Consider the following 13958-nt stretch of genomic DNA (forward strand, 5'->3'; position numbering starts at 1 on the left):
TTTTCCACTGCTGATACCGATTCTCAGAACAGAACTTTTGATGTTATTAACAAGCTCTGTGAGCTGTATCACGGCTCTATACGCTCGGCCAGGGGACAAGAGCTCACCCTGTCACTGACTGAGAGGGCTTCATCACCCAAAGCTATGAGCGGAATATTACATTACATTACAGTCATTTAGCAGACGCGTTTATCCAAAGCGACTAACAATAATTGCATTTAACGTAGGAAGAGCCAATGTACTACTACTTGCCAGAACTCACAAGTGCATCTTCTTTCTAAAACAAGTGACTAAGAGCATAATCTAGGGCTGAAGGCAAAGTGCAAGAATCACAATCTAAAGTACAGTGCAATATAATATAATAAGTGCTTAGGTGGGAGGATTGTTGTAGTACTTCTTGAAGAGATGAGTTTTGAGCCTGCGACGAAAGATGGGCAGTGACTCTTGCTGTCCTGACATCAGTGGGCAGTTCATTCCACCACTGCGGGGCCAGGACAGAGAAGAGCCGTGACCGTGTCGATCGACCGCAGGAGCCTCATATATGTTCCTTCAGTTGTTTTCTTTGCTTTGAGATAATTTCTTATGTTTTCCCATTTTTATTGCATCATGGTTTTGCATCCGCAGGAAGCATTATTAATGGTACTTTACCTTTATTAATACTGTACCTTTATTAATGCTGTACCTTTATTAATGCGCTACCTTAATCAATACTGTACCCTTAGCAATAATGTACCTTTATTAATACTGTACCTCTATCAATTAATACTGTGGCTTTATCAATAATGTACCTTTATCAATCAATATTGTACCTTTATCAATCGATACTGTACCTTTTATCAATACTGTACCTTTATTAATACTATACCTTTAACAATACTTTACCATTGTCAATCAATACTGTGCCCTTATCACTACTGTACCTTTATCAATACTGTTATTACCTCTAAACAGAGAGCTGGATGTCATATTGTACCTGTTCACCTCCAGACAGAGAGGCTATTTTCTCTCACTCCTTTGCCCCCTCGTAAACATCCTCCCTTTGTAATCTTCTCTGTCCTCCCTCAACTCGACTCCTCCTTCCATCCCACTCTCTCTTCCCAGCTGAGCTCTCCGTATCAGACAGTCCTGATCATGACCTGACGTGGTGATAAACACGCCCTACCTGCCACGGCCCGGATGCTGGGGCAGGAACACAGCACTCCTATAAGATAAACAAGCAGGGATTGAGAATGTTCCGCTGCGCGTTGGGTGGTTCTTTGCCTCCACGTCGTGCCTTAAAACCGTTTAACGCACACCTATGAGTTGATTATCCCTTACTTATATCACCCTATATCGCTACATTTTAAAATTGCGTTCGGCCATGTTTTCATAAGGCTGCAATGCTCCTTTCTGTCAGCTGATGTCATGGGGGGGGTCATTTTGTACATTCACTGCTTATGTTTCTTATGTTATTATTATTATTCACGAGAGAGCACAAATGTTTTCTCACAGACATTTTATTTAAGGTAATACTGAGTAATTACAATATATATCACAATATGTACAAAAGAATAGATTCAATTCAATGCTGAAATAGGTTTAGTTATAGAATACAATATTAGAAATACAATTACAATATAAGGAATACAATTCCAGTACTAAATTCCAGTTCTAAATTATATAAAATGTAATGCATGCTTTAATCAATCAATAAATAATCATCAATACAATATCTATTAATATTATAAGTAGTAGTTGTAATAGACTACTATATGCAAAATATAACAATATTCTAGTGTTTACTATATATTAGTATAAAAATACTCAAGTGAATAAACACAAGTTATAAAAAATTAAGATAGAACTAGTATACTATACTCTTGGGCTCAAGATCAACTCACAAAAAACAAAGGTCATGTGTATCAATAACAAGGACAATACACAATAACCATGGATCATAACCATGGATCATAACCAATTAGAGGAGGTAGACAGTTTTACATACTTAGGGAGCACAATTACATACTTAGGGAGCAGACGAAGATATCAAAGCCAGAATAGGGAAAGCAAGAGCAGCATTCAACATACTAAACAAAATCTGGAAAGCAAAAAAGTTTTCTCTCAAAACCAAACTGAAAATCTTTAACTCAAATGTCAAATCCATCCTGCTGTACGGATCAGAAACATGGAAAACCACCAGTAGCATACTCACTAAACTACAGACCTTCACTAACCGTTGCCTCCGCCGCCTTCTGGGAGTCTACTGGCCAGACACCATCACCAATGCCAACCTGTGGGAACCCAACATTTTAAAAATCAGGAGAAGGAAGTGGAGCTAGATAGGCCACACACTCAGAAGACACTAAATCAATCACTAAACAGGCACTAACATGGAACCCACAGGGAAAAAGAAACAGAGGGAGACCAAGAACAACCTGGAGAAGAAGTACAGAACAGGAGATGAAGGCTCAGGGGCTGTCATGGCAACAACTTAACCAAAGGGCACAACACTGGAGTGGATGGAGGGATTTCGTCAACGGCCGATGTTCCTGAGGGAATACAAAGGCCTAAGTAAGTAAGTAGAATACAACAACCTCCTCAGTATTACTCAGCAAAGCAACATGCATACAATATTGCAAAAACGCAAGTGGACCTGGACTGGACATGTGCTTAGAATGGAAACAACAGCAATCCCGAAGGTTGCACTACATTGGACCCCAGAGGGCGAACAGAAGAGAGGGAGGCCCAAATCAACATGGCGCAGGACCATGGAGAGAGAGCTATAACACCACCACCAAAGCTGTGGAACCATGGAGAAGATGGCCAAAAACAGACAGAAATGGAGGGACTTTGTTGCTGCCCTATGCGCCAACCGGCGCGACGGGAGTGAGTGAGAGTGACCGAGTAGTGTACTATATATAGTGTTAACATATTTAGGCCTACAACAAATACAGGTAGTCTGGTGGGCGTGTGTTCAGGGAGGGGGAGAAAGTGTGTGGGAGAGGTGCTTTAAGAAAATAAATAGTTGGCCATCTTGATAACAGTAGGCGAGATCTTCCCTTCAGGTGCATTGGACATGAGATATTTTTCAATGAAGGAAAGAGTGTTCTTGATCCTCTTCTGGTAGTCTATGTTGAATACAAAATAAACAGACATCAAGGTCGCCAGCCCCTGGATGATGTCATCAACTGGATTGGTGAGAAGGTCTGTGTTGTCCAGATGCATGCTGAAACTGGCCTTCATGAAGGGATTTCCAGTGATGACAAGGATAGGCGTTGGGACTCCTGGACTCTAGGGCAGACAAAAAAATAATTCTTACCGTTTTATGACATTCCTGAGAATTATCAGGACAGAGCTTTGTAACCCATGTGTCACTATAGGCCAGGGGTGGCCAACCAGTCAGAGACTAAGAGCCACAAAAATTACTGTGGTACCACCCAGAGCCACACCATATATACCAGCGTTTCTCAACCTTTTTTTCAGTCACCGCACCCTTCATAAGTACTTAAAATCCCAAGGCACCCCAGTCTAAAATAAGAAGAAAAACGTTTTTGTCCATTAAACATACATTTAAAGTTAATTTATTTAAAATTAATACATACAACAAGATATTTTCTGACATAATATATTTTGGACTGGGTTGGGTTAGGCTGGGCTGGACTGGGCTGGGTTAGGCTGGACTGGACTAGACTGGACTGGACTGGACTGGGCTGGGCTGGGTTAGGCTGGACTGGACTGGGCTGGGTTAGACTGGACTAGGCTGGGTTAGGCTGGGCTGGACTGGGTTAGGCTGGACTATGCTGGGTTAGGCTGGACTGGACTGGGCTGGGTTAGGCTGTACGGGACTGGGCAGGGTTAGGTTGAACTGGGCTGGACTGGACTGGACTGGGCTGGGCTGGATATTTGAGGCTTTGAAATGTCCCAATGATGTCTGGCATATCAGACAGAATGGCTTACCATTACGTTCTATGAAGAAAAAATGACTCTCCCATTCGGGTAAAAAATGTCTTGTGTTCGTCTTCATATTTTCTTTTCGCTGCGCATTTCTTTCCAGCCATTCTTTGGATGTTTACAATTATTTTGTTACCAATGTGATTCGCTACCTATATGATTGGTTTGAAGTGGTTCTCACGCGACTTCCTCGCGACCTACTGTAGCGAAACGAATCATATGATTTTATGACAAATCTGCAATAAACTAAAAGAGAAAAGAAAAGAGAGAGAGAGAGAGAAACGTTCTTATGGAATGAATGAATTTATTTTTTTAATGAAAGGATGGAAGAGCCGCAAGCCAACTTTTTTTTAATCAATGGAGGAGCCGCACATTTACGGGCAAAGAGCCGCATGCGGCTCGCGAGCCGCGGGTTGGCCACCCCTGCTATAGGCATACCTTCTTGATCACGTAGAGGGCATTGGGGTCCTCTCTGAACAAATGGGGGAGGAGCAATGAAGCCAGGATCACTTGAAGACCTTGTGTTGGAAAGATAAATACAAATATAATTGGAAAGGGTGCTCAGAGAGCATATCCCCCGCCGCTGCGGGGCAGATGTACAACAAAACTAAACGTGGAAACAAAAAACACACCAAATTTACATACCAAAACACGATTAGAGAGATCATAAATTGCTTCTATTATTATTGATGGACACAATATATATATATAATATAATATTACCTCTGTGTGACTTTTCACAGCTCCTATTCTTGGCCTCATCACTTAAAAAAAAAAAAAAAAAAAAATTTGCTGTACTGGGCCATTCCAGAATTGGAGGACATTTTCAGTCCCAGCCATGAAATGTCATATAATATAAACAAAAAATATTAAAACATGACATTGTTATCTAATTTATACTTGTCCTGAGACCAAACATAAATATAGTTGTTGAAAAAATTATTCCGAAATATTTTTTTAAATACCTAATAACTCTCATGCACCCCCCAAAACAGCATCTTGCTCTTGTCCCGCCTTCTTGTTGACCAACTTGTCAAAGTTGAAAATTAAAAATATGCTTTAAATGTACTTTTCTTGCTATTATTTTCTTGATCTGGCTCTTATAATTGTTGTATTATTATTATTATTATTATTCATCAACATATTTTAAATAGTTGTAATAATAAACTTAAGTTGTGTCCCACAACATGCATGCAAGTTATGTGTTATGTGTCACACAGGAAATTACATCATCAAGACATTAGCTAAAGAAATGGCAAGACCAAATTGAAGTCCTCTCAACTTTTCATATTTTTCTAATCTTTTCAGCCTTGATTGACTGTGTCACTAACTAATGCAACCCTGTTACTCGTATTATTAGAATAAGACAATTTTTTTTTTTTACAATTTTCTTTGTTTATTCATATAACTATGTTTGACCTCGACCTTGATGCTAACAAACATTACTCAGCTAGCATCTGTTCCTGAGGTAAAAGCTAACATTAGCATGGATTTGCAACCCTGTTACCATAATTTGAGTAACAGGGTTGCGCTAGAGTAACAGGGTTGCATAAAATTAAATGTGTATAATCCCATTTTATTTGAAATGAGTGAGTATTAATGGTGAATTTGACTTTCTTTACTTAATGGTATAAGGATTTACTAAATTATAAACTTAAAATATACTGTTTTCAGGTTCCCGAGTTTTGGTAACAGGGTTGCGCCAAGCAGCACACACAGCAAATAAAACCTCTCATAAAAAGTGTACCTTTGATGCCTGAGCTGGACCAATCACATTTTTTATGTTTTTTTTTTCTTAAATACATAACAGAAAATGGTTAAAATGAATGGTCAATTTTTCAAAAGTGTAGATGCCTAATTGTCCTCCAAATCTGGAATGACCCTACTAGTGATGAACAAGTGTCAGTATATTATTTGCTTGAGGGATAGCTGCATAAAAGGCTAACAAAGATAGAGTGAGTATATCCACCCATTATACTTTTTGGGCTAAAATACACTGTGTATTTTAGTTTTATAACAATGTCGTTCGGAACTCTGAAATGTTTGTAACTCTGAAAGTGATGTCAAAATACACCAAATTTAATAAATGAAATATGCATTTAGTTTAAACTCATACTAAGTCAATAAATACCCCTATGACATGAGAAATACATTGAAATTGCAATCAAATAACCAACTAAGCTAAACTTTTGCAGTAATGTAACAAGTGAATTCATGTCAGTTTCCCCTTGTACGAGCTCAGCTCTAAGAACATTTTTGTCTCAGTGCGTAATGCCAACTGCAGTCTTTCCCCTTGTTTATTTCGCCTCCAGTAAAGTTTCCTCTGCCCTGCTCGTTCCTTCCTCCCTGGTGCCGCGCGCGGGGTGTTGAGTGTGCATGTTTGTCTAGCCTGCGGCCAGGTTTCCTTGTCGCGTCTAAAGTGTTCCCTCTGGCTCGTTTCCTCGTTCTGGTACACGGAAGCAAACCCAGCTAGCCCTCCTCTCTGATCTCTCTCTCTCTCTCCGATCACCTCACCACCAAACCGGTGTGCATGTGTGTGAATGAGTGTGCGGATAACGGAAGACACAGTTTAGCCCATTCTTGGCCGGGGAAGTTAAGTTTAAGGAGGACGCGGAATTCCATTTGTAGTTTCACTCAGGAACACAAAGTATGTGGAATATTTGTTATGGAATTACTCAAGTGGATTTACTCGTCGTAAAGCGATAAGAAGTCGGCGTCCTGGCTGGCGAGTGCTTTCGGCCCGACTAGACGCGCAACTCCAAGTTCCTGAGTAGAAGTGTGTGTGTGGAAACTCACACGACTCTCTTTTCACACACGCACGCACGCACTGTGCGGGTCCAACTTTTTCCAGTTGAGACAGTGGGATGAAGCGATCCGCGGTCCAGGTGCGCGTGGCGGCGCTTCTTGCGCTCGTGATGCTGCTGGTGGGCGCGAACGGAGGCGCGCGAGCTCAGGTCGTTTCCGCCAAAGTCATGAGATCAAACACCCGGCGCGACGGTAAGCGTTTGACAGAAACGTGGGGTTTTGTGTGTTAGCCAACTAGTGTTTCACATCATTTTTAGTGGTACCTTACAGAAAATATAGGCTTACAATAAAAAAAAGAATCAGGAGCCAGAAGTACATTGTTATCGCTGTTGAGTTAATGGCCTCTGCCATTGTTAGCCTAGGCTATCTGAAAATAGGCCATCTTTTTAAGTGGTGACAAATGACTGGAATCTAGGGAGGAGAGTTTCCTATGTTGACCTGTTGGTATGGCTGTGGTGACATGAGTTATGTCCTCTTTGTGTCTGAGAGAACAAGGGAGAGATGAGTGGGAAGGAAGAGAGGGAGGGGGAGAGAGCATAGGCCTAGAAAGAAGAGAGCAAAATGAGAGAGAGAGAGTTGAAGGGGTGGGGGGGCAGAAAAAAAAGTAGTCTATGATCAGAAATGTTCTTCAAAATGATTCAACAGAAACTTAGAAGTCTCTCATCCCGGGATTTCTAGAACAGGCTGTGCAGTGTCCTGTACGCTACAGTGGTTTAAAAATGTCTAATAACCTATAGGTGTTTGGCCTAGGGGCGGGGTGGGGCTCTTTTACCTACAGCTACCTCACCGCCGTGTGTCTCTCTCTCCACTGCCAAGCTGATTTTAGCAGTGAGACATGAAAATACCACAGTATCAGTTTCTGTTTTGGACTACTACCCTACGGCCTGGTTCACCTCACACTCCTGCGAGCGTGTGTGTGTGTGTTTATCTCTGGCGTCAGTGTCAGAACTGGTGGTTAACGGTAGAGGCCCAGAGATGTGGTCTGATGGTTTAATTGCCCAGAGGAGTTTGGCGTGCTCTGCTGGAGGGAGCAGGTATGCTGAATGATTCAGAGTCAGGCGAATGTCCTCTGTAGGGTGGCAAGGTATTCAGAGACATACTTCCTACTTGCATCCCAGAGGCCTCTCTGCCTCTCTCTCTCTCTCTCTGACTAAAAGCCTGTCTCTAAGGTGAAGTCTGGTATTTTACCAAGACGAGAGGTGTGTGTGTGTTGGTTGACTTTGAGTGGATTTATTGTGTCATTGCATCCTGTGATTGATTGCTTTCTGTTGGTGACATTGGCTGTGTGTGTCTGCCAGCATGTGCTTGCATAAGCATAATGCTGTACATGTGTGTGACAGACGATAGTAGGCTGCTTGTTTACCTACAGATTCCTGTGATGCATAGCTCTCTCTAAGAACCTGGTTCCTTTGCTTGATTGCGGGTGATTAGCTGTGTGTGTGTGTGTGTGTACATGTGTGTGTGTTTTCTTGTGTGTGTGTCAGTATGCCGCTTGCACACCGACATTTTCACAAGACTATGTCCAGGCCTAATAGCCTACATCCATCCAAATACATTAAGTTGCATGCACTGCCAATACCTATTTGAATTATACCATAATCATCTTTACTGTGGGCTTATAGGGCTAGTAGATAATAATGCAAATAAAAAGAGTTATGAAAATGGGTGTCTCTTAATGTAAACCTATAATTAGGAAACAAGAGGTGACTTTGTAAGCGGGAGATAGAGGCTGCATGTGCGCCTGTATGGGACTTGGTCGGAAGAGAGCGCTTGACAATCCTACAATCACACTCTGAGCTATACAATGATGTCCCGTTTCGCCTGTTGATACAGATTACAGCTATGCAAGTGGGCGATTGACTGTGCAAGAGGATTCTGAAGTCTCTAAATGACGGTTTTACTTTTCCAATACATATAACCATAACCACGTAGTAATGTTAGATAGCTAGATACTGTAGCTCATTGAGATATAAGTTAACGACCCTCCTGGAGGATCCGGTAATCCTCCCATCGTTTCATGATTATATTAACAACTTGTAATTAATCACAAAAGCCTACCTTATCTCATAATCCAATCCTGTTTAATCCACTTCATTTATGAGAAGTCCTTGTGATGCCAGATGAATGGCAAGACAAGCATTTAGTTTTGATTGGATAAACCATCCCAATGTTAAAATGTCTAGCATGTTTAGCCCTAGCGGCAGTGGCTAGTTTTCAGTGCAAAACTAGAATGGAGAAGTAACACGCCACCTTCCCTCCACTAGTCTGGGGGCCCACCTTGGGCAAGTGGTAGTACCCTCCTAGCCCCCCTACCTGGGGTTACAGGAAACACCCCTGATGACAGAACAACAAAAAGGAAGAGAGACCCAGCCCGGAGGAAGCCCGGGGCCCTCGTCTGGAGCCAGGCCCAGACGGAGGGCCCGCCTGCGAGCGCCTGGTGGCCGGGCTTACCACGGAGCCCGGCCGGGCACAGCCCGAAAAAGCGATGTGGAAACATCTTCTCCTCCTCCTCCATCCCGTGGACCCACCACCCGCGGGAGGAACCATCGTGATCGGGTGCGCTGCCAACAAGGTGGTAGTGAAGGCAGAGGGTGCCGACGGACCGGACCCGGGAAGCAGAGGCTGGCTCTGGGGACATGGAATGTGACCACCTGGTGGGGCTCACTTCCACGCACAGCGCCGGCTCTGGAACCAAATTCCTGGATAGGGGTTGGACTCTATTCTTCTCCGGAGTGGCTTGTGGTATGAGGCGTAGGGCAGGTGTGGGCATACTAGCCAGCCCCCAGCTGAGCACTGCTGCGCTGGAGTTCACCCCAGAGCCGAGAGGGTCGTCTCCATATGCCTTAGGGCTGTGAGGGGGAAAACTCTGACTGTGGCTTGTGCATATGCACCAAACAGCAGTTCAGAGTATTCGGCCTTCTTGCAGACCCTAAATCAAGGATCTCAAACTCGCGGCCCGCAGGCCATTTGCGGCCCGCCACACCACTCCATCCGGCCCGCGACATGATGTCAGAAATATAATGTAATCTGGCCCGCAAAATAATTTCTTGTAAACGGCGCCGGCAGGCAGGCATATTATGCGAAATTCAAGTCGCCCAAACGTTGGGCGAAATTATGTTATTATGCGCAGCACGCAAGGTGAATGTTGCATACAGTCACAGGTGCAATCAATCTGCACGTGACTATGAACAGTGAACGGAATGCAGATAGCCACCGAGAGGCTGTTCTCATGGTTAACTAACGTTAGGAACACAGAGTTTCAAGAAATATGGACATTGCAGTATTTTTTGTGGAGTTCAATGGAAATGCTACCTGTCTGATATGCAAGAACAAAGTTGCCGTTCTAAAGGAATATAATGTCAAGAGCTATTCATTACTAAACATGGAGAACAGTGTCATAGGGAGACAAGAGGAAAAAACGAGCCACACAGCTGAGAGGGCTAATGTCTCAGTCTTTCAAGATATGTCCAGCAAGAAATAGAGTAGTAGCCTACAAATGTATTCAAGTGTTTGGTAAGAAATGGAAACAAACTTGAACTTTAATTATGCAAGTACAGTTCCAGGGCAGGCTTACAGTAGTGATGCATCTTGCAAGTACAAATGTAGACTATTCAAGATAAAATAAAAGTAAGGGAAAAAAGATTGGCAGCTAGATAGAAAATGAATGGAAACCGGTTTGAATTTGTATGATGAAAATGTTAGTTATGGAATAGTCTTGCAACATTTAGAGACTGAGTTGTGAGTCTAGTTATGGAAATGAAAAATGTCATTTTCCGAAATATTGCACTTTCTTATAGTTAGTAGTAGTTGAAGTTGACATTGAAGTGGCCCTCCTATGAGTTTACGATACCAGCAGTGGCCCCAAGCCAATTTGAGTTTGAGACCCCTGCCCTAAATGAAGTCCTATATGGGGCTCCTGCAGGGGACTCCACTGTCCCACTGGGGGACTTCAACACGCACGTGGGCAATGATGGAGACACTTGGAGGGGCGTAATTGGGAGACAGGGCCACCATGATCTGAACCCGAGTGGTGTATGGTGGGGGAAGCCTCTGGACAGACCAGGTAAACCCAAGCATCTAGTGAGGGTGAACTGGGAACGTCTGGAGGAAGAACCTGTCGAGAGAATTCAGTCTGTGTTGGTCTGTATTTGTGTGGATGTGTGTGTGTGTGGGGGGGGGGGCTGATGGTCTGTGTTGGTCTGTATTCGTCACAGCTGTTAACAGGAAGGGAGACGTGGCCAGGGGGAAGCAATGACAGATGGATGGTTAACCAATGAAACGTTACCCCGGAGCCAAGGTCAAAGGTGACTAGGGCTGGCAAGAGGTACACACACACATACACACACACACACACACACACACCTGTGGCACCTGTCAGAGTTTTGGTATCCCCCTCAGCAGACAGGTTCACATGTGAGAAAGGAGACAGGGGAACTAATGCGAGTCGACAAGACGAAGGCTGTGTGTGTGTGTATGTTCTGTGTTTGTGTGTTCTGTGTGTGTGTGTGTGTATGTTCTGTGTGTGTTCTGCGTGTGTGTGTGTAAAACATTCCTCCCGCTCTGTCCTACCTGTTCCAGAATGTTCTGCATTCTAACCATGTCGTGTTTCTTCGCTATATATTTTTAGATAACGTTACATATTTATCACACTTCAACTATATTTTTTACTTGTCCGATCAGACAACTGCACAAGGCACTTGCCCGAACAGAGTTTACTTGTCCAGGGGAAGCAATAGGCTAGCCTACCTGACTAACATCATTCTACTTTCTGTTCCTCTTCAAATATTGTCAGATGTCCATCTGGAAAATGTAGGCTTTAGGATCCGCCAGTTGTCATCAGCAAATGATAAGACCAATTAGGGCTGCGAGCAGCAGTGAGTGGGCCCTCGCACCCCACGCGTGTCGGGGTGCGGCACCGTTAAAGGGTGTGCTATTTCGGCATCCACTACTGAGAAAAACTTCCTGTCACCAGTAGGTGGCGCTCTAAGCGTAACTCAATACCGATGCATAGATGTGTTCAGGACGGTACCTTGATGAAGCGTGAGAAATGTTGTGTAAATCGGACATTGTATGTAGGAGTTATGATGACTTCCTGCTTGACCTGTAGGCGGCGCTATAAGTATGACTCAATACTGACCTACAGATGTGTTCAGGACGCGACCTTCATCAAGCGTGAGCAATTTGAGGTAAATTGGATAATGTATGTAGGAGTTATGAGGACTTCCTGTAAGCAGTAGGTGGCGCTATAAGTATGACTCAATGCTGACGCACAGATGTGTTCAGGATGCGACCTTCATCAACCCTGAGCAATTTGGAGTAAATGGGATAACTTATGTAGGAGTTATGAGGACTTCCTGTTTCACCAGTAGGTGGCGCTGTAGGTATGACGCAATACTAGATGTGTTCAAGATGCGACCTTCATCAAGCATGAGCAATTTTGAGTAAATCGGATAACGTATGTAGGAGTTATGAGTACTTCCTGTTCCACCAGTAGGTGGTGCTGTAAGTGTAACTCAATACCGACACATATGTGTTCAGAATGCGACCTTCATGAAGTGCAAATCGGATAATGTAGGCCTATGTGGGAGTTTTGAGGACTTCCTGTTTCACCAATATGTGGCACTATAAGTATGACGCAATACTAACACATAGATGTGTTCAGGACAGAACCAAAATTGGATAATGTATGGAGGAGTTATGAGGACTTCCTGTTTTATGGCGAAATGTCTACATTTGGCGGGGCGCCACGGCAATGGAGTTTTGTGAAAACAATTTTTTTTAATAATTTTTGATCACAAAGGTCTTAAGATGAAGCTGACCGAATATGAAGTTGAACGGATGAAATCTGTAGGAGGAGTTTGTTAAAGTACGAGGCATGGAAATGGTAAAAACAAGGAAAAAATGGCACATTAAGAGCAAAATGGCTGACTTCCTGTTGGATGTTGGGTCATTTTTTATTAGGCAGGACTGTAAATCTTAATACAGAGAAAGAATGTGCCTACAATTATCAATCTAATTAGAAATGACACAAAAAAGACAATATTACAATTCTTTAACTGTATGAGTTCAATTTTTATTTTAAAACGTAAGTAATTTACAAACATGTAAGGTTGTAGTGACAAAGTTGTTGACATTAGAGATGTACCTTTCCAATAAAGTAAGGATGAGGACTTACATAACATAATTGTCACGTAATTTAATTACATCGTAGTTACTTCTATAACATAACGTAGTTAATTCTATAACATTACCTCAACATTGCCATACAGTCTCCATGAGGATAGGTTATTTTGCGACCATAACGGCCTGTTGTCACAACGTCGCCTGTTGGTAACGTCACAATTTACGACCAATGTGCCACGTCGGCTTTACGTACTGTGCTAGTAGGGACTACCAAAACAGTAAACACAGATGAGAATGAAGCAATATGGCAGAATACAAGATGCATTTAAGTCAAAAATACAGTTGATAGCTGGAATAAAAGGGCCTAGTTAGTATATATTCCTAAATATAATGTATGTGATAGTCACAACTAATGTCGGTCTATTGACAGCCTCGTTGGCCCAACTTGCAACAGTACACACACACATGCATGCATCCATCTCCAAATGCGGTAACTACAAATCATACAATGCTGCACTTCATGGCTCCTGACAATCCGTGTGACTAGCCAACTAGTCATGAAATGCTGCACAATGTTCCTGACAATCCTATTGTGTGGCTAGCCAACTAGTGCTGCAATAAGTTACCTAACAAAACTAACTAAATTCCACATACATACCTCACACTTTGTCAGATCACCAACTCTAACTCAACTGTTACACTAGCAAGCAACCGTCAGCCTAACACACACGATGTAGTCAGCATACATCCTCAGACATTCACGGCTAACACAGCCAAACTGTGCTGTTTGCAATTCTAACAACATAAGAGTTAGACTCATAGCCAGACTCATAGCCTTTCATTACACTTCGTCAGCACGCTAACTCGCATGCAATCAGTCTAAAAAGTTACTACACTACCAGATTGAAGTTTAGCTAGGGAACATGGTGCCCCAAGCTAGCTAGATTACATGCATCCTCATACATTCACAGCTAGCACAGCCAAACATCAAGCGATTTCAACATACGAAATGTCTATAGTGAAGGTGAAAGTGAAGGTGTAAGGTGAAAGAGAAGAATGGCGGACAATGTGAGAAGAAAATGTGCGGGGTTAAGACCTCC

The 13958-nt window shown here is 42.8% G+C and overlaps 1 protein-coding gene across 1 annotated transcript in view; it reads left to right on the plus strand.

Annotated features, from left to right (window-relative positions):
* Positions 1-6845: 6845 nt before the first annotated feature.
* pdgfd (platelet derived growth factor d) overlaps positions 6846-13958 on the plus strand; it is a gene marked incomplete at both ends in the record, with an annotated part of 171313 nt that continues 164200 nt past the window's right edge. The window contains one exon of the mRNA XM_084461885.1: positions 6846-6927. Coding sequence (XP_084318011.1) covers positions 6846-6927 — 82 coding nt within the window. The remainder of the gene's footprint in view (positions 6928-13958) is intronic.

The sequence above is a fragment of the Borostomias antarcticus genome (genome assembly GCF_949987555.1).
Source record: "Borostomias antarcticus genome assembly, chromosome: 1".
In the NCBI taxonomy this organism is placed as follows: Eukaryota; Metazoa; Chordata; class Actinopteri; order Stomiiformes; family Stomiidae; genus Borostomias; species Borostomias antarcticus.